Source organism: Leptosomus discolor, chromosome 4 (genome assembly GCF_034619465.1).
Source record: "Leptosomus discolor isolate bLepDis1 chromosome 4, bLepDis1.hap2, whole genome shotgun sequence".
NCBI classification, from domain to species: Eukaryota; Metazoa; Chordata; class Aves; order Leptosomiformes; family Leptosomidae; genus Leptosomus; species Leptosomus discolor.
Genome location: NC_141394.1, coordinates 12,785,246 through 12,805,645, shown reverse-complemented (window position 1 = coordinate 12,805,645; position 20,400 = coordinate 12,785,246). Strand labels below are relative to the sequence as shown.

At 57.1% G+C, this 20,400-nt stretch overlaps 2 protein-coding genes across 2 annotated transcripts; both read right to left on the bottom strand.

Moving 5' to 3' along the window:
- Positions 1 to 526: 526 nt before the first annotated feature.
- On the bottom strand, positions 527 to 8,221 carry FGF5 (fibroblast growth factor 5). The gene is made up of 3 exons (XM_086464355.1): positions 7,900 to 8,221; positions 5,201 to 5,304; positions 527 to 871 (listed from the first exon to the last, which is right to left on the bottom strand). The coding sequence occupies exons 1-3, from the start codon at positions 8,219 to 8,221 to the stop codon at positions 527 to 529; spliced, it is 771 nt and encodes a 256-aa protein (XP_086320481.1).
- Positions 8,222 to 17,224: 9,003 nt separating this feature from the next.
- On the bottom strand, positions 17,225 to 19,625 carry PRDM8 (PR/SET domain 8). The gene is made up of 3 exons (XM_086464545.1): positions 19,407 to 19,625; positions 18,861 to 19,092; positions 17,225 to 18,633 (listed from the first exon to the last, which is right to left on the bottom strand). The coding sequence occupies exons 1-3, from the start codon at positions 19,623 to 19,625 to the stop codon at positions 17,225 to 17,227; spliced, it is 1,860 nt and encodes a 619-aa protein (XP_086320671.1).
- Between the last annotated feature and the right edge of the window lie 775 nt (positions 19,626 to 20,400).

Genomic DNA, 20,400 nt, shown 5'->3' with positions numbered 1-20,400 from the left:
CTTGGTCTCGTTGTTTCGTTGTGGAAGGCAGAAGCTGGTTTGTAAGAGAAGGGGAAGGGGCAGACCTGGGTATATAGTGTCTGAGGTATGGTCGGAGGAAAAAAGTGCAGCAAAACGAGATGCAAAAAAAAAACCCAAAAAAGAATAAAAGGACTTAATAGGTTGGCTCTGAACATATTTCTTGTATGAAAATGATTGTCAAAAGAGTCACTAGTGAAAATAAGTTAAGAAAGTATGTTCGCCATAGAGGTACCTTTCTGCTTCTTTCAACAACAGAAAATTAACCCAAGGTCCATCAAGTGTTTTCTGTTCACCACAGGGATACTCTTTGGAAATCCCATGTCATCCCAGCGCACACCTCCGAGGATGCCGTCTGGTTTGTGGGGTGAAAAGAAGATTCTGAGCCCAACACAGCTACACAGAGCATCTGTCCAATAAAGGGACACACGGGTCTTCTGCAGGGCCACCCCCAAAAAGCTGCCCAGGAGCCTGGTCTCTCCCATGCTGGCGTCCCCACCATGGTGCACTACCCAAAGCGAAACTTCAGACGGTACTTGACGGGGCTGGGGTTTTTCCAAGGTGGGGATGAGGCAACCTTTGGTTTTGGTGGTGGTGGGGGCTTCTTTTCAGGGAGGGTGACAGTGAAGGCGAGCTCCGGGGGCTGGGGCTGCCGAAAGCGGGGGAGGAAGTGCGTGGAGACGTGCTGGGGCCGGGCACGGGGGCTGCAGCCCCGCTTGGCTTTGCCCCGCTTGTTGAGAGCCACGTACCACTGGCGGCCTGAGCGTGGGCTGCGGTGGATGGCCGAGGCGTAGGTGTTGTAGCTGTTCTCCTGGAAGCGCTCCCGAAACTGGCAGTCTGCCGTGAACCGGGCCTGCGGGGACAGAGCCGGGGGCACTGTTAGCAAAGGGCTGGTTTTACCCATCACCTGCCTCGCGACACTTGTTGGGTTTTTAAGTCTCCCCGAACCAGGTCCAAAGCGGCAAGCAGCAACACAGGGAACCTGGGAAACTCACTCTGAGGCCACTGGGTACCCAGGAACTCAGAAAACCCCAAGCACAGATACTTCCAGTAGCTGCTTGCCACCCAATTTTGGACTTTCTTGGAAAAAAACAGGCTTGGCCTGCCCCAGCAGCACCCTTCCCTCCCACCCCAGCTCTCCTCCTGCCCTTCCCACTGACAGGAGGGGGGACACAGTTCCTGTAACACACCCCCCCCCCCCCCCGCCTCCTTGCTGCAGCTCTGCCAAGGACCCTGGGGTTGAGCTCCTGCTCCATCTCCATTCCCACTCTCACACCCCTTGCTTGCGCACTGAATCATCACTTAATAATCTGGAAAGGCAATTTGCATGCAGATTTTCATTGCTTCACTGAACATGGCTTTGATTGTATTGGAATTTTCTTTTCTTCTTCATCTTAAATGAACTCTGGGCACTGCGTCCCTTGATAATCTGAAGAAATTACTTTCAGCCCAAGAGCATCACTGCTTATAAACATGGCAGCCACACTGGCTCCCAGACAGGCAGGGGGAATGGCTTCCTTCCCATCGTCCGAGAGGACAGGCTGAATGCTGCCCATAACAGCTCCTTGTTGTTGTCAAGCGGGAGGAGGGGAAAAAAAAAAAAAAAAAAAAAGCATGTAGAAATACAAAAATAGAGCCATAACGCCCCAGCTATGTACCCACTGCCCTGGGACACCTGGCTGCAGCCTCCAGCGGCCCCCATGAAATCCTTTGCCATGCTTTAATCTGACCATGGGCAGGTTACCCAGTGCCCTGACAGTTTCTCCAGCCGTGCTTGGGGCACCACAGCCCAATTGCAAAGCAATTCTTCAAAACCGTTGATGTGAAAGGGATGCTGAGCTCTCAAGCTTTGAAACCCCCAGGAATGGAGAAGAAGACAAAACACCCAACCAGTGCTTTATAACCATGCAGAAGGCCCAACTGGCCAGAATCATTTTTAAATTCCTAATTTAACCAGAGAAGTCGAGTCCTACAATACAAGTGACAGAGTCCCCAGCCTGCCATGCGTTTTCATCCTCATAGCACTTAGAATTACGTCTCCTTTTTCTCTTCGCTTGAAAGAAATGTCACCTTGATAACTCATTTTTGCTTTCCCTCTCTTTTATACATCCTCAGTGCTGTACTGCCCATGCACGAGTATTCACCTTCCTGAGGCAGGGCTTTGCTGACTCCTCGTTGCTCTCTGATCCCCAAAACGCACAGCAGTGCTCAGGCCAGATGCCCCTGCATCGGCCTTTGCATAGGGAGGTTTTAGGATCGACCAAGGCACCAATGCACGCCTGAAAGAGTGCTCAGTGCAAAAGGCCCTGAAGCAGGCCCTGTTTCCCAGTGGGATCTGGGTAAATGGCAAGAGCAAGCTTTTTTTGGTGTAGGAGATGAAGTTGGCTGCCCACCCTAGGCATCGAGGCTGGCCATGGCCAAGGATCTGATACTGAAATCGGCTCCAGGGGCCTTTGCAAGCTCTACTGTGAGTAGGAGAAGATGCTCGTGCCCCTGCTCATACACATTGCTGCACGGACAGGTAAGCTCGCCACCACTTTGCTCATGAGTAAGATGAATCAGTGTTTCCAATCGGCGTTTTAGGGTCAATGCCACCCTGCAAAGGGAGGTGGCAGTAAGAAGGCTGCCTGGCTCATCATCTGGAGTATCACAGGAAAAGTTACTGCTTAAAGTGGTTTGAGTGGAACTTCTCCCTAAGAATCAGAGCGGCATCCCCTCCAAAGTGGGATTTTGGGAAGTGGGGGTGGTCCCCAGCCCTGGATGTGGAGGGATGCCATGGGCTCCCACCAGCAGCACAGGAAAGGAGGAGACCCACAGCCAGCACACGGAGGGAAGCCCTCGCCCCCAGATGGCAAACTGCCCTGGGAAGCACATCAGCTGCTGCTTTGCCATCACTCTGACAGGCTTCCCCATGTCCCAGCCTCTCAGCCCAGCAACCACACCGTTTCAGTGGGGGAAAAGGTATTTGCCCCGGCACAGGGCAGGCAGCGCAGCCATGCCATTGGATTTGCTCTGCAGCAGCAGCTCAGAGACAATCAGGAAGAGCAATCCTGAAGTCAATTAAATTTCAAAATCCCATTCAACAGAGATTCGCCCCAGTGAGGACCGTGGCGTTCAGGTGACTCGGGATAACTCCTGCAAAGAGAGAACTACCTGAGCCCCTGCGGACAAATCTCTCCTCTGAGGTTCCTGCCAGCCCCTGCCCAGACCAACAGCAAACCTCCTCCCGCCCATTCCATGCTAAAAATGTACAAACAGGGGACCGAGGATTTATCAATGACGAAAAAGCCATCTGTGCTTGCAACTGATAATTGCCGGGATTACTGTCATTTTCTGAAGCTGGTGCCTCTAAAAATGAACCGCTTGGTAATTTAATTAAGTTGCCATCAAAAAAAAGCAAAAGAAGGAGGGTTGCTGTAAAGCACCGAGCTGGGATAAAGCCGGGCCCTGAGAGCTGGTTTCGAAGGAGCCCGATTCCCTGCAGGAATGACTTTTATCTGCGGTTCAGCACAAAGTCACCGGCGTGACTCCCATATCAAAGCGCTGCCCTGAGTGACGGGCGCAGGACATGCTTTGTACTGCTCAAAACTCATTAGGCCATGAAATAACTTTATCCTGCCAAGGCAGGAAAGAACAACAGATGCTGGGTTTGCATTATCAGTGTTATTTAGCCCAGCAATCTTTAGACATTTGGGTCAAGTTTCTACAAATTTGTGGCTTTCATCCGAGCAGGGCATCGTGTGTCCTCACCCCCCACTCTGACCCGCCTAATTGAGGTCCCTCTCTGGCACTGCCCTTTGTGTGCCGACAATTAACCATACACTGACGAGGTTTGATTTAATTTCTGCCTGCACCAGGGCATAAATCAAGGCTTTAGCTCAAATAAGGGGCCCATTGTACGCCGTGAGGGAGGGGAAGCTCTGGAGGGTCTGGGGATCACGCTCTGCCAGCTTCCTTCTCCTCTCCATCCTTCACCTTTCCACTGCTCTCCTCCTGCTCTGCCTGTCTCTTGTCCCGTCTCCTTTCCTCATGTTTTCCTCTGTGCAGCCATTCCCCCTTTCCCTTAAACACTGTTCCTGCTCCTACTTTGTTTCCTAAAATAAGCAACCATGTGCTCACCCTTTAAGCATCATTATGTGTCAGGACCAACACTCCAACAAGACTCAAGGGAGAGAGAGGAGAGTTCATAAATCTCACTTGAAGGCAATCTGCGGGCTCAGGCAGCATAAGCACATAAGTAACATTTACTGTGTGATTTTGAGGTTTGGCTCACAACCATGGGGCAGGCAATTGGATTTTCCCTCTTCCAGGGTATCAGCCCTGAAGAGACTCCCTGGGAACAAACTTGGGTGACAGGATGTCCAAGATGCTGCCTTAAAAATGCCCTTCTTTGGGTGTTGCATTTATATGCACCATTAAAAGACAACTTTCATGTACGCACACTAGTTACTTTCATTTGCTTAAATGATCTCTAGAACTAACAGGAAAAAATTAAAAAGCAGCATTTTGAAGTTGAAAAAAAGAAGCGAAATCAACTTACAAGTTCATTCAATGCAAAAAGCCCGGAAAAAGCACAATTAGACCTTCAGGAAACAGCCTGCAGAAAGAAGAGTTGCTGGAATTTTTCCTTTTAGCTCCAGCGCTCCTGGACCTCACCTGCCTGAAACCCTGCGTGCAGCTGCACGCTCTCACCGGGGGACGTCTCTCCCCCACCAGCAAACCCAGCTATAATTCCAGGGCTGCAGCCCCTTCCCCACACGCACAGGCGGGCTCCCGGCGCCACGCGTGCCACTCTCTGGGAGACATTTGGCTAAAACCGTCTGCACGATCTGCTGCAGAAGGTGCTAAAAATAAACCAGCAATGCTCAAAGAACAAGTCCTTTTGATGCAAATACCCAACTGCAAAAAAAAAAAAAAAAAAAAAAAAAAAAAAAAAAAAAAAAAAGCAGCACTTTTCTTGGTTAAATGCAGTAAGAAGGGATACGGGCTTTGGGGTTTTTGGCTCCACCTGTCCCCTATCTGTCTGTGTGTTGCCGATGCTACCCAGCATGGAGCCCTCCCGGCAGCCGAAGGGGCTCGGCACGCCGGGGCCCTGCCCGGGACCATCCCTGCCGCGTGCACATGAAGGTGTCACAAGGCCTTTAATAAACAATACATACTGATAAGCAGCGGGTTTACTTACACTTGCATGGAGTTTTCCTTTTTTTGACATCGCTAAAAATTTGTTGCTGAAAACTCCTCGTATTCCTACAATCCCCTGAGACACAGCAAATATTTCCAAAATACCTAGGATGACAGAAATCCCAAAATAAATCACAGTTCTTTTCACATCAGCGTGACAAAGAAAAAAAAAAATTAAAAAAAAAAAAAAATCAGTCTCGTAGGTTTGCATTTCCTCTCCACATGACCCTGCTCCTCGGCTGCCTGTCTCCATGCAGCACTCCTGCTCCATCCCTCTGCCCCGCAGAGGGACCTACATTGACTCTAGGAAGGCTACAGGGCAGTGAAGGTTTTTTAAATCTGTGGTTTAGAGGACAATTTCTGACTCAGCTGCAACAGAGCAAGTTCACCCCTGGGGAGATCCCGCTCAAGGGTGTGAAAAGGCCCTTGTGCCTACAGCCAGCCTGCTGAGATCAGCCTTGCCCATCCTCCTCCCATACACGCCGGACTCTGGAAATAAAGGTGTCACAAACACATCATTTTGAGCTAGAAGTACCAGTAACGGTTTCTTAGTCTCCTCCTCGCAGCAGAACTTGGAGAGCAGGGTGCTACACAGCACAGCCACAAGAAAACAAGCCATTTTTCCCTCAAACAGGTATTCTCTCAACAGAATAGCACTCTGGCCCCTGGCAGGACACGTGTGACCTATGACTTGTCTTACAGAAGAGCTTCAATCTCTGACCGTTGTTCAACAACAGCATCAACAAGTTTTGCTTCCCCGCACAGCATGGTGTACCCCCCGGACAGAGGAAGGGTGGCAGCAGGGGTCAGGTGTTCCCCTGTCACCCCCACCAGCCAGAGGAAGCTGGTGTAAGCACCACATCTACAACGTGCCCTTCCCACCCTGGGAACAAAGCACTGCTACCACGGGCTGCAGCCCTGGGGTGGCCCAGGGGATCTCGGTGGCCACGAACCCGGAGGAAAGAGCCCACGAGAGCGTCTCGCCCGGCCGCAGTGAAGGGCCGTGCAGATTAACATGCCAAGAGCAAACATGAAGCCGCTGTTAAATCCCCGAGGCCAGAGGATCGTATCACTACTTCCCATGTTTATTTTAAGGAGGAAACGCAGCTCCCAAAGGCACCCACCACCTGGCACCCAGTGCCTGTGGGGCACTTTGGGGGGGCTGGTGGGCCACTCCTCCTCACCCCACATGCCTCAGTGATAGCAACAGCAAGGAGACATGGGGTTGCGCAGCCACACAGCAACACAGCATGCACCCTCTCCAGCATGCTCCTTCTCTAGCATGCTCCCTGTCCTCAAGGGCACCCCAAAACCTGCTGACCTTTGCAGGTGGCGGCCAAGCTGGCTGGGAGACATACTCCTGGTCAAGCTCAGTTTCCCAGAGGCCAAAGCTGGGGTTTCCCTGACAAAATCCTACTTCTTCCCCACACAGGATAGCTCCTCGAGGCAACACCCCAGCACACACACCCTCCGCCCCCTGCCCCAGCCAGCACATGCTCCCCAACCGGGGCTGGCTCCGCTCTGAAGTGCGGAGCTGGTGCCACCGTCACCCTTCTGGGGAGAAAATCTCAAAGAGGAAGGAACTTCACATAACCCAAGTCCTTGCAAGACAGCTGTGGCATCAAAGGGTGTGCACATCTCACAGGGGAGAGCCCCCCTGTGATGCTGATGCGGGACACGGTCTGGGGGGGCACGGCGCAGGCAGCCCCTCCAAACTCACATCTCCCAAGACAGTCCCAGAGCGGATGGCCCTTTTTCCCATCCATCCCCTTTGCAGCCCCTAACCTCCTCCTGGCGACTCAGCTGCAGTGCTCCTCGAAACCCCAAGCAGGGTTTCTGGCCTCCCAGCACCCCTGCCTGCAGGCCACCCTCCTCCACAGGGCCGTGGCACAGGCCAGACCCGAATTATTCGGTCCAGGCCAGATGCAGCCATGGATCCATGAGCATGCCCAACAGCTGCAGCTGCTGGGTCACCTCAGGCCCAAGCCCTCAGGCTCTTTAAGTAATTTTTCATCCCCGCCTGCCATTTCATTCCCTCTAACAGGATATCACGGCAACTCAGACCTGAAGGATAAGCCATGAGTTAGCACAGCTTTCTCTCAGGGGAACGTCAGCCTCAGCCCTATTTTTAAACTGAATATATCCTATTGCTGTGTACTGGAAGAATGAGAATGCAGAGGGAAGGATGGAAAAGTTACACAGGGAAAGGAGGGAAAAGGGGCACGAGAGAGAGCCAGGTGCAGCATCCGCCCCCCCAGTACCCCGGCGAGGTGCTGTGGTGGGAGCAAACCTCACACCTTCACATCGGTCCCCACAGGCTCGCTTCCTCAAGGTGGGCGAACCCCGCGGGGTGGCACTTCCCAAAGTGAGTGGGGCAGAGCTTGCTCCACTCCCCGGGGCAGCATCCCACCCAAGCCCGCGGGGCGCAGCACCCGCAGCACCTCCCCGGCCGCAGCCTCCCGGGGCAGGCAGCACCCCAAACCCGCCTTTCCCGAGGCCGCCTGGGCTGCGGCTCACCCCGGGGGAAGGCGGCAGGGAGCGAGGGGCCCCGTCACCCCGGAGCAGACACCCCGGGGACGAGGATGCCGCAGCCCCAGGGCCGCACCGTGGGGGGTGTGGGGTGTGTGCCCCACTGCCCCCCGCGCTGGGGCACGGCCAGACGCCCCCCCACCCGCCCCCCCCCCCCCCCCCGGCACTCACTGAGCGGGCTGGCGTCGTGGGCGCCGTCCACCCGGCCGTCGGGGTGCAGCTGGAGATGGAAGCCGATGCCCACCCGGCAGTACAGCCGGCCCCGCCGCCGCCCCGGGCGGCTCCGCGGGAAGCGGCTCGGTGCCGCCGCCGAGGAGGAGGTGGAAGAGGAAGAGGAGGAGGAAGGCGCGGGGGCGTTGCGGCCCGCCGGCCCCGGCTGCGCCCCGCCGGGCACCTGCTCCCGCCGGGCGCGGGCGGGCAGGGCGAGGAGGAGGAGGAGGAGGAGGAAGGACGGGCTCATGCTGCCGGCGGGAGGGAGGGCGCCGCGCCGCATCCCTCTCCGCCGCGGAGCCCCGGCGGGGGAGACCGGGCACGGAAGAGAGGGGGGGAACGGGACGCCCCTCCCTGCCAGCGCCGCCGCCGGGGTATTTATAAGCGGGCGGCGGCCCCGCACCTGTGCCCGGCCCCGGCAGCGCCGAGCACCCCCCGCACCGCCCCGGCCGCGCCGCCCCCCGCAGCAGATGCTGGGGCTCGGGGGGCGCATAAATCTGGGGAATTAACTTGTCCGCCCCGCCGAGACGGAGGGGCTGGGGCTGCGCCTCGGGTTACCGCCGAGAAATACCTTGTCACGGCTTCCCCCGCGGCCGGGCAACGGGGCTCGGCGGGGCCGGCGGAGCCCTTGGGGAAGGGAAGGGATTGGGTTGCAGCCCCCCAGGCCAGGGCCGCGGGGGGATGACAGCCGGCAGCTGCACAGCCAGCCCAGCCCCAGCCCCAGGCAAGGGGCGTGGGAGCGGGTTTGGGGCTGGAGGCAGCACCCCGAGTAGGAAAGCCACTTTCCCTCCTGCAAAGGGCGGCCATGCTGTGCTCGGCCCCAGAGAGCAGCCCTTGGGGGTCGTGGGGGGGCTCACAGTGCTGTCACCACCATAAATCCCCTGACAGCATCTTGAGCGCGCACGGAAGAGTTGGCCCTTGTCTGTGCACAGTGCCCACCACGGTTCCCAGGCAGGGGGGACAGGGGAGACGGTGGCCCCGCAGCCTCCTGCTGCCAGCCTGCTAACCCCGACACGTGCCTTGTGCCCCACCAGCACCGGCGATCGTATTTCTTCCCAATTACCAAGACAACTGCCACGCAGCACCATAACCCAGGAGGAGACCCTGCAGCGACAGCCCATCCATCACCCCAGCACAGCACCAAGCATATTCCACTTTTTTTTGGCTCCTGGGGCTGCTCGAGGCTCCCCGCACATCTCTCAAAGCTACTGGGAAAACATAAACTCTACAAATGCCAGCATCAGCCAAACTCACCCTGCCCAGCACGCAGCCCAAACTCTTCACATATATGCCTTTACTGCTCTTGCAAATCTGTGTTTTCCCTCTAAACCCTACCCAGAAAACCCTTTGCGGCTGTCACCAGTGTCGGCTCTGACCAGCTCTGGCTTGGCTGGGCTGCACGCCCGGGGATCCGGTTCAGCAGGAAGGAGGCAGAGCGGGTGGCACGCTGGAGGGTGACCTTCGCCTTCAGGGGAAGCTGAAGGTCAGGGGCGCAGAGAGGGACACACGCTTAAGGAGCAGTATCCAGCCTGACTGACACCTGGCACAGTCTGGTGTGAACAGAAACAATCTCTCAATAACATTACTGCAATTTCCAACTATTCCTCAGCGCATATATATATATATATATACACACACAGATATATGTACACACATGGTTATATATAAATGTGTATATACAGATAGCCCTATATATAGATACACATACCTGAAGGAGGGTCAGAGCACTCAAAAGCTTGTTTACTTCTTCCAGCTGTAGTGGTTGGCCTGGTGAAATCTATGACTTCCATTTACCCACCTCATCTTGTTTATTTGATTACATGCACATACTGACTCTCAACCCAGACCCGTGAGCAAGACAAGGACTTAAAGGGGTTTTGAACCTCTCCCATGATGTTTGCACTGGACCTTACATATCAGCACAGCCGAGGCACGCACATAGGCATAGTCACATCCCTTAAGGACAATTTATCCTTTTGCATCTTTTTTAAAGGCTAGAGCTGCCAAAGGATTTGCCCCTGGGAAATCTCTGTTCTCCATCCAGGTCAAGGAGTCCATAAACCATTTCTGCCACTGCTAAGTTAAGGTGAAGGTAAAAACATTTAAAGTCTTCATCATGGGGGTGACTGGGCACAGCAGCAGCCCAGGAGCAGTAAGGAGGCACATGCAAGTCCTAGGGGGAGTTGCCCACCCAAAGCTGCCATGCCCAGAGGTTCACCAGCAAGGCCAGCCTCCCAAATTTTGACCCTAGTGTCCATTTCCATAGCCTACAACAGCTTTGCCAGTACCACTCTGTCTGCCAGGCATCCCCCTGCTCACTCACGCATCTGGACTGATATTTTCCCCCCAATTTTTTCGTTAACACAAGGCAGTAACTTTAATTCCAAATAGTCCAAGTGCCTACGTAGCTTAACTCAAAAAAAAAAAAAACCAACCCAAACAAAAAAACCAAACCAAAACCCAAGTCCTAAATCCAAATAAATAAGTAGATATAAGAATCAATTTCCTGGAATAATCCAGTGTAATTGCCTTTGGCAGTAGCAGCCCCTACAGACACACCAGCAGCTTCTGAAGCCTAATGCTGATGTTATGTTACCTAAATTATGCAAGGTTTGATTACAGAGAAAACTTCTAGCAAAAGGAGTGTATAAGTTCGGTTTCAAATGTAAAATTTCTTGTCTGAAGAGGAGAAGGGCTCTTCTGAGCCTCTGCTTGATGTGCTGTGTAACACGGGGCAGTGACACACTCCCTCCTCCAAACAGCAGCCTGGCACTGTTTTAATTGCCCCTTGAAAATATGCAAGGCAAAATATGACAAGACATAAAGCAAACCAGCAAAGTTCTGTTCAGCGAGCTCATGTGTGAAGCCGTAGCCCTGGCTGTACCTGAGCTGCTGCACTCCACCAGCCTTGTGTTTACAGGAACCACCCCTGGTTCCCCCAGGGTGTGTGGATATGGGCATGGGTACAACAGCCTGAGCCAAGCAGAGCCAGGTTACTGCAGCGCCCTGCCAGACGGCCTTGCGGGGACAAGCATGCCAGGCTTTCAACATCACTTGTTTTTTCCGCTCACAAGAAGGTTTATTTCACAGTAGTAGCAAGTAATAACACGCTGGATTCAACCTCTGGCGGGGACTGCAGAGCAGCACCATGTCAAGTCGCTGTGCTCATGCAGGCACAGGGTGCCCTGGGGCCAGCCACTCCCCGTCACCCCAGGAGGCTGTGAAAAAGCCTTTGCAATAAGGAATTGTGTCCTGAAGGAGACTTACCTGCAGCAGGAGTGGAGTGGTGGCGATGGTGGTGGCTGCACTCCAGGTGGTGCTGCAAGGACAGTCCCATGCATTCCTCCAGGAGCAGTCCCCACTCCTGGGATAAGGTGTAAGCCTTGGCCACTGGAGCAGCTCTGCGCAGAGCTGAAAGCAGAATATGTTACCACAGGCATTAAACCAGCTTAATTTAAGATAACCCAGGTGCTGTGAGAAAGCCAGGTGCTGCCAAGTGACATGTACCCCTTCCCCATGTGCACAAAAGCGGCCTGGGTCACTCAAAAGCCACCTCACCAGCCTCGCCACTGGGAAACACCAGCCTGGCACGCTGCTGCTCCTGAGAACCACTGCTGCAGGCAGCTCTAGGAAAGGGCAAGGCTGAGCTAAGGCCCCAAGATGCTTCATTTAAGAGGACGACAACCACAAACAGCTGCTGCCCTAATGGATTAGTGTGGTCTATTAAAACAAAATGTAGTGTAAATGGTGTGGCTGGAAGTGGACATTACACTGAATGCAATAGACTGTGGGCACAGGCTGGTCCCAGGTGCGCCACAGCCTTCGCACACTGCCTTGAGCAACTCTCCTGCACTTACCCCATCTTGCTATCACCACAGGACACACTGGTGCATCCCCAGGCACATGCAGTCACCCCAACACCAGCGGAGACTCCCTTAAAAGAAGGCAAACCCACAAGCCTCCCTAGATCATTGCAAAGGGATTTCTGGCACCGAAGGGGGAACTGCACCAGTAGCACGGGTGTATTTGCATGTCAGTGCACGTTCATAGACACCCCACATTACTTTTGCACAGCAAGGCCTCTCAGGACCCTGAAGACTGTCCATGCCCAGGACTGCAGCACCTCCCTGGGGTAAGCGAAGCTCTAAAGCCGTCACTGCAGGCAAGGGCTATGCTGAGGCAAAGGAGAAGAGACAGGCAGTGCCACACTCCTGGACAGCTGTGCCCATGCTGGCTGTGCCCTCTTCCTACCTGTGGGATAGGGCAGAGAAAGCAACCTGTTCACGCTTAAACCTTGATGGGCACAAAGTTCAGCTGTTGCAATGGAAAATAGGTAAGGAAATTAAAAAAATATGAACAAGTGAAAAAGGACCTCTCCTGGGAAAAAAAGAAAAAAATTGAAAGCAAGCCAGGTATTTTCTAGCATTTTGCAGAACAGCACCGTATTTGTCAGAAACTTCCCCTATGCAATTTGCTTTTTGTATGCATTTGTTTTAAACCCATCATCAATACCTTCTGTGTTCGGTAAGGTCTTTTTCCCCCTCCCAAAGAGACCTTAGCTGGTCTTTGGCTCCAAAGTAGAGAACAAATACTGTGTAGCTCATTGTTTTCAAAACAAGTAAATTATCTCAGTCTTTTCTCAGATATCTACTGCTGATTAACTCATTTTTAAGAGCAGAGTATTACAATAAATCTTAATAGCTGCTTTTTCAATTTTAGCAGCTTGCTTAATTACAGGTTAACCAGCAATACGCACCTTGCAAAGAGGAGCCCAGCCTACTCCGAAAAACCACAGCAAATTGTATCAGGGACCCAGCAGCAGGTCCCTCCATCATGCCTGTATGCTGCTTTGCATCTTTGTGCTTAGCAGAAAACCCAGCAGAGGTAGTTTTGGGAAGCCTCCACAGGCTGTGGTACAGTGTGCAGGCACCTCACCAAGGGCTCTCCACGAGCCGGGGGGATGCTCTGGGGAGCTGGGAGGGGCCTGATCCCCATGAAAGCCTCACCCAGACACGTCTGTCCAGGCCTAAAGAAAAAAAACCTGGGTGAAAGCATCTCTGTTCAGCTTGCATCCACGCAGCCAGGGAGTTCAGCTGTCTGTGCCTGACCGCATGGGTGCTAATCCATAGCTGAACCTGCTGCTGCATGAAGCCAGAGGCAAAGCTCCCACTGGCTTTGGTGGGGGCAGGATCAGGCCCCAAGGCAGGCAGCTGCTCTTGGCTTCAGCTTTGGGATTGACAAGCTGCGGGTCTGCTGCCTGTGGCCACCTGACTGCTGTTGTGTTAAAACCAAACAAAAACCCTAAACCATAGTTTTGCCCATGCATATCACAGACTGTATTAGAATAAACACAGTTCAGATCTGCTTTCAAAGATTAACTACTGTGGGTGCAAGCCTGCCTGCTGCACCCCAGTGACAGCATTAGTATGGGCATTTGGAATTATTATTTGCAGTCTGGCCTGGCCACAAACCAAGCAGCTCTACCTTGAGCACTGCAGGGAGTAGACAAGGGGCTCCCCTGGCAGCACCAGGGCAGGGGCAGGCAGAGGCCTTACTCGCTCCCAAGGCACTCCGCTCCTCTGCAGCAAGTTGAAGATGCATCTCACTGAGTGTGTTTCAGAGACAGATGCAGCTGTGTGCTGCTGTGTGGGCTCACAGAAGCAGCATGCTCCCAAACAAACGCCCAAGCCGTGCCTTGGTGCTGCCTTTTCTGAGCTGCAATGCTGGGAGGGGATCCTACGCTGGGGAAGATGAGCTGGTGCCACAGCCCAGCCGGCCTCTGCCTTCCCACAGGCAGTGGTGGCTGCTCACATTTGCTGCCATGCAGAGATGGAACACAGTGTCCCCCCACAGACAGGGAAAGACATGTGGGAAAAAATTAAAGGGAGATTCCCTTCCTTCCTCTTTCACATGCAGCAGTACTGTTAATTGACAAAAGAGCAGTATTTGGGCAATGGCAGTTGCTCTGACCCCAAGGAAAGCCAGCAGGGCTCTGGGGAGCAAAGGACCTGCTGTTGCCGAGTCCTGAGCCCCACTGGCCCAAGGGAAACTCGTCGCCTTCCTTCATACGATACCCAACTGTACAGGCCCAAGGGTGCTGCCTGCCCTTACATGTGATGTCCTGCTTTCGCAGATAGCATCAGCTGGGTTTTATTTATCCCTTCTGGTCCTGATATCAGATTTTGCCAGAAGAAAGTCTAACATCTTTGATAAGATTTCCTGCCCACAAGTCCTGTACATTTTTGGTACTTATGCAGAGAAACACAGAAAGCTTTGTGTCCCAGTAACGGTACAGGATTCCTGCTGTGCCGTATGTGCACTGTGTCTCAGTATTTTTAACAGGCTGAGTGTGTGGGCAGGTACCCCTTAGCCCATACAAAGCCGTGGGGCTCAACACTGCACCTGCAGACAGGGGCAAAATGGAAAGGTGGAAGAGCAGGGTGCTGCAAGGTACTGCCAGGGCAGGACAGGGTCCCAGCCCTCTGCAGAAGCACACACAGCCCCTTGGCTGCGAGAGGCCATAAAGTATTTAGACTTAATTTAAGAGGTGCTGTTGCTCCGAGGGGCCTGAGGCCCCGCAGCTGTGAGCCAGCCCCTGCGATACACACCCGTGGGCAAGGCCAAGGTGCCAGGAGAGGAGAAGCGGCATCTCTCCATCAGCACCGGACCCCGAAAACCGGAGTGAGTGCACGAAGCCGGGGACAGCATCACTTGTACCTCCTCCGTAAGCCTCCCCGGGCGCCAGGCAGACGAAAGCGGTCCCGGGGCTGCTGGAGCAGCGGAGCTGCCACGAGCGAGGAGCCCGCAGCACCGCGCACCCCCGCGGCCGAGCCCGGCGAGGCGGCCGAGCATCCCCCGGCGGCGGCCCCACTAGATGGCGGTGCCCGCCCGCGGCACCCCGGCACCCCCGGCGGCGGGCACCGCGCCTGGAGCCCGGCGCGGCCGCGCAGGGACCCCCTCACCGCCCTCCCTAGAGCAGGGCACGCAAGGACCGCACCGCCTTTGAGGAAAAGCCCTGGGCAGTAATTAGGGCCTCGCCCCCGCAATTAACTGCAGGCAGCTGGAGCCGCGCGTGTTCCTGGCTACCATGGATGGCAGTCTGGGGGTGCCGCTTCAGCACCTCGCCGGGTTTGGGGGTTATTCCTGCAGTCCTGGGGGCCAGGCAAATTTTTGCTTTCAATGGCAAGCGCGCTGAGGGAGCGAACAGCATCGGCGGGAAGCTGGGGGGAAGTGATTCCAGCACGGCGTACGGGGGGGGGGGGGGTGTGTGTGTGTGCCATCAAAACGGAAAATGTACTGTATGGAGGAAAAACCTCCAGACTCTGACAGGACCCACCTGTGCTCTTCTGGCGTACGGAAGGGCCAGGGCTGGTTATCAGTTTCAGATAACGTCAGGGAGAGACAAGAAGGCTCAAAGGATGCAGAGTTTTTAAGTGTGTCCTACCTGAAGCTCCAGTCAGCTTTCCCCAGAGCTGTAAAAGCTTTGCAGCAGGTCCAGGTGCTTAAAGGCAAACTCCAAAACGCACGACAGCAGGCGCCGGTGGTACCCTGAGCCCCATTTGCACAAAGCCATGGGACTCCCGAGCTCTGACTTGGGCTTCTGCCTTGCACCCCTTCTGCTCTGGGATATTTTCCCTGCCGGCGGCGCGCCGAGCCACACGCAACCTCGTCCCTGTGACAGCCGGCCCTCGCCAGAGTCACGCCAGCCAGTGTGTGCAAGTGGGTTTTCAGCTGCTGCTCTCCCTTGAACCCCAAAATACACTGGTCTGGCACGAAATGCACCCGCATGCACGGGTGGTGCCTGTAGGACCAGGCTGTCCCCCTGTGCCCAGGGAGGATCCCTACTTTCCGAGCCCTCTTGTGTCCCTGGCTGTGGTCCCATCAACCCAGTAATGCCCTGGGACCCACCCTCAGCTCCCCAGGCGCTCCCTGCCCCAGGGCACCCCAGGCTGGGGGCTCCTCTGGGCTCTCTCACCCCAGGTCCTGTGCAAGCCCCGGGCACTCTGCCCACAGTCGGGGTCCGGGCTCCCCCCACCCTGCAAGCTGCGGACCACGCACAGCCCTGGGGAGGGGGCAATAAAGGCTCCTGACAGGGGTGAGGTGAGTGGGTGGGTGGCATGGAGCAAAGGTAAGGGTGTGCCAGGGAGTAAGGGGAGACCCGAGAGGGGCTGGGAAGGAAAAGGAAAAGGAAAAGATTAAAAGGAAGGGGAAGGAGAAAGAGAGGAAGAGACAGGAAAAGAGAAAAAGAAAGAAAGGCAGAAAAAGACAGAAACGCAAAAAGAAAGAAATTAAACAAAACCAAAACCACCAAAGGAAGACGAAATGAAGGGAAGGACAAGATGAAAGAGGAACAAAGAGTGAATAAAACGCGGGGCATAACCAAGGATGAACAGACGGAAGGATGGACGGATGTAAGAGAGACCGAAGGAAGGAAGGAGAGAGGAGAAGGAGAGCAGAGGAGACAGGGTGGGTTCTTTCCCCTTCCCCGCAGCCCGGCCTGGCCGGGGGCACCGCTCCCGCCCCGCAGCCGTGGGGCCGCCCCGCTCCCCACCGCCCACCCCCCCGGCATCGATTAACGTCCAGGTGCTTTGAAGAAAATAAAGTCATTTATTGTCAAAGCATCCAACATACCCAGATAAACTATAAAGTTTAATAAATCTTTTCGAGAGGGAGGAGAAAAAAAAAAAAAACAAAACAAAAAACAAAAAACCAAACCGAAAAGGAAAGGTAACACGGAACTATCAAGACTCCATTTCACGGGCACCAAGTGACACTCTGTAGTAAAAGGAACGCGGGCGGCGGGGGCCGAGCGGGCAGGAGGCGCCCGGTGCATGCAGGACCCCGGCCCGCCGCCCCCGCCGTGCTCCTCCCCGCCTTTATCTTTATATCTAAAATAAAAATTTACCCTGACATATAATTATTATTACATCTAAACCATAAGTGCTTAATAATTTAAGTAGAAACGTATGACAAATGCATCAATATGTTGCAATATATGACATTTTAAAAAATGTATTTTTTAAGTCATTTGCTTTTTTTTTCTTTTTTCTTTTTCCCCCGGTGCTTTTTTTTTTCCCTTCCTTTTTTTTTTTTTTTTTTTCTTTTTTTCTTTTTGTTCCTCCTTCTTTTTTCTTCTTCTTCTTCTTCCTCTTCTTCCCTGCTGCCCTCCCCGCCCCTCCCCGGAAAGTGAAAATACGTGCATCGAAAGGAAAGGAAAGAAAGCGGCGGGCGGCCGCTGCCCGCCGCGGAGGGCCGGGCGGGGGGTCCCCGGAGTGGGGGGTCCCCGCTAGTTGTGCGAGGTCATGTGGCGGGAGAGGTGGTGGCGCTCGCGGAAGGACTCGTTGCAGATGGGGCACTTGAGCTTCTCCTCGCGGCGCCGCTTGACAAGGGGCTCCAGCGCGTACTCCTTCTTGTGGTGGGAGCGCATGTGGTAGACCAGGTCCGAGGTCATGCGGAAGGACGCGTTGCACTTGGCGCACCAGTTCTGGGCCGGCAGGCACAGCGAGGTGAACGACGGCGGCAGCAGCGTCAGCGCCGACGGCAGCTGCAGCTGCAGCGGCCCCGCCGCCGCCGCCGCCACCGCCGCTGCCGCCGAGCTCTTGGGCCAGAAGGCGGTGGCGTAGAGGAAGGGGCTCTGCTTGGGCAGCCCCCCGCCGCCACCGCCGCCCCCTCCGCCGCCGCCGCCCGCCGCCTCCCCGCCGCCCGGCAGCTTGACGGCCAGCCCCTCGGCGGCGTAGAGGCGGGCGGGGGCGGCGGCGCCGTCGGGGCAGGGCTCGCCCAGCCCGCCCAACTTCTGGCCCAGCACCAGTGGCGGGACGTGGGGGAAGGAGCGGGCGGGCTGGGAGAAGGCGCTCTTCCGCTCCTCCGCCCCGCCGCCGGGCCCGCCGCCGCCCCCCAGCTGCGGCACGGAGGTAAAGGCGCTGCCCCGCGCTGGGCTGCCCCCCTCCAGGCGGGCGGCCAGCGGGCCCCCGGGGCCGCCGCGGGGACACAGCCCCGGCTCCCCGCCGCCCGCCCCCGGCGCGGCGGGGGAGGCCCGCTCCTGGCCCTCCTCGGGGCCGCCGCCGTCGGGCTCGGGGCCGCGGGCCGCCTTCTTCACCTCCACGAAGGCGCTGCGCTTGGCCTCCCCGGTCTCCGGGCTGGGCGGCGCGAAGAGGCGGCCGCCCTCCTCCAAGCCGCAGTAGGAGCCGGCCGCCCGGTACTGCTGCTGCGGGGCGCACACCGGCTCCTCCTTGGGCGCCGAGGGCAGCCCCGGCCGCTCCGACGGGAAGCGGCCCCGCGCCGCCGCCCCGCCGGGGCCCCGCTCCTCCTCCTCGGGGAACCGCCGCTTGGCCTTCCCGGCCGACGCCTCGGGGCCGCCTTCGGGGGGCGCCGGCCGTCCCGGGGACCCGCCGTGGCCGGCGCGGGAGTTCTCCAGCTCCCGCGCCAGGTTGTGGAAGTCCGTGGAGGGCTTGGTGCTGGCGGCGCCACTGCCGCCGTCGGCCCCAGGGAAGGGGTGATGGAGCGGCCCGCCGGGCTTGCCGTACTTGCCGGCCTCCTGCTCCTTGCCGGCGCCGTCCTTGCCGCCGGGGGTCTCGGCGGCGGGGCCGGTGTCGGGGCCGTGCAGCCTCTTGGGGCAGCGGAACCGGAGGTGGGCGGCGAAGGGCAGCTCGAACTGGAAGCGCTGGCTGCACTCGGGGCAGGCGAAGGGCGGCGAGCCTGCGGCCGGGTACACGCGGGACGGGACACACACACACACACAGACGGGGGCACCGTCAGCCGGGGCCGGCGACATGGCTTCCCCACGGGACGAAGGGAAAGGGGGCGGGGGGTGCCGGCGCCGGCCGCCTCCCCCCGTTACCGCGGGCGGCGACCCCCGGCCACCCCGGCACGGCGGCCCCGGAGCCGTGGGAAGGGGGCGCGGTGCGGCCGCGCGGGGCACCCACCGTTGCTGCGGGCGGGGGCCCGGGTGGGGCTGAGCAGCAGCAGCTCCGTGAGCTCCTTGCCGTACCACACCAGCAGCTCCTCGTCCTTGGCGATGCGGCGCAGGGAGCGGTAGAAGAGCTGCCCGCTCTTGATGTAGGCCTCCAGGTTCTGCTCCTCCCGCTCCCGCGCCGACTGCACCAGCCGCAGCCACATCAGCCCCTCCGACGAGCCGTTGGCCGCCGACGTGTCCACCTGCAAACCCCGCTTTAATAACCGTGCACGGACGGACCGACCGACCGACGGGATGGGGATGGGCAGCCGGCAGGAGCGGCGGCGGAGCGGCTCTGCCCTCGCCGCCGGTGGCGGGGGAAGGCATCCCGGCGGCGGGAGGGTCCCGCCCGGGTCCCGCCCAGCTCGGCGGGGCCGTGGCAAGCAGCGGGCGGCCCGATGGGGCTGCGCTCCGCGGCGGGGCTGCGCTCGGGCATCAGCCGTCGGGGCGAGCGGCGACGGGCCGGCTCCGCGGCCGCGGGGCAAGCGGCTCTGCCCGTCAGATGAGCGGCTCTTACCCGGAATATGTAGGGGACAGTGCGCTTGTCGGTGGACTTGAGAGCGATGAAGGCAATGCTGTCGTACAGGGACGTGTGGCTCAGGACGCAGGGGCCAAAAATGGCATTTTCCGGAATGTCGCAGGTGGTATAAACGCTGGTGAAAATGTCAGTCAAGCACTGCTGGACCGTCTTGGCGTCCCCGTCCCATATTCCTCTCTGGACGCCGGCGTCCTCCATGCCTGCAGGCGGAGAGAGGGGCAAAGCGGAGACGTTACAGCGCGGCGGCGCCCCGCCGCAGCGCTGCGCGGAGATGCGGCCGCGACCCCACAGGAAAACCAGAATTAAAAAAAATTATGATTAACAAAAACCCTTAAAATTAATCAAAATAAGAGGCAGGCGAGGACTTTCACCGGTCTGCCAAAAAAATAAAGGTGGCGAGGAGCTCCGTGAGCGGGAGGCAAGGTGCGGGGAAGCTGCCGCGATGATTTATCAGCAAGCCCGGCTGCGAGGGCGACGGGAGCCGACTCCGGGCAGCCACCGGGCAGGCGCGGGGGGGAAAAGCCGGGGGCCGGCCCCGGTCACGGGCAGAAGCCGGACAAAAAGGGGCAAGCGCTTGCGGGCCTCCGCCCGAGGCGAGGAGCGGGGCTACCGGTCGGTCCCCAAGCCCTCCCGAGGCTCCGGGGCCCCTGCCAGAGAGGAGCCGGGCCGGTCTCCGAGCTGTGACAGAGGAGAAGAGCGAATGGGTTTCAAGTGGCTTGTCATTGTCGCTGATTGCATGTCAGCTCACCTCCCGCTCCGCTCGACAAGAGGGAACGTATGTCTGCTCATTACCATAATCCAGCACTTTCCCTCCGAGACTTTAATTAAAAGCAGCAAGCAGAGGTAATTATTTTTACCTCGACACGCTTATTTATGGAGGAGGGTGAGCCTCGGCTCCCGTGCTGTACGCGGGGACGGATACAGGCGGAGGCGAGGCGGGCAGGGTGCCGACAGCGGGCTGCGGGACGGCGAC

Excerpts from the sequence above, each read along its gene's own strand:
- FGF5 (XM_086464355.1), bottom strand. The coding sequence starts at position 8,221 with ATGCGGCGCGGCGCCCTCCCTCCCGCCGGCAGCATGAGCCCGTCCTTC. Across the intron at positions 5,305-7,899 it reads CCACGACGCCAGCCCGCTCA|GTATTTTGGAAATATTTGCT; the intron begins GTGAGTGCCGGG and ends CTGTCATCCTAG. Across the intron at positions 872-5,200 it reads AAGGAAAACTCCATGCAAGT|GCCCGGTTCACGGCAGACTG; the intron begins GTAAGTAAACCC and ends CTGTCCCCGCAG.
- PRDM8 (XM_086464545.1), bottom strand. The coding sequence starts at position 19,625 with ATGGAGGACGCCGGCGTCCAGAGAGGAATATGGGACGGGGACGCCAAG. Across the intron at positions 19,093-19,406 it reads CTGTCCCCTACATATTCCGG|GTGGACACGTCGGCGGCCAA; the intron begins GTAAGAGCCGCT and ends CGGGGTTTGCAG. Across the intron at positions 18,634-18,860 it reads GGCCCCCGCCCGCAGCAACG|GCTCGCCGCCCTTCGCCTGC; the intron begins GTGGGTGCCCCG and ends ACCCGGCCGCAG.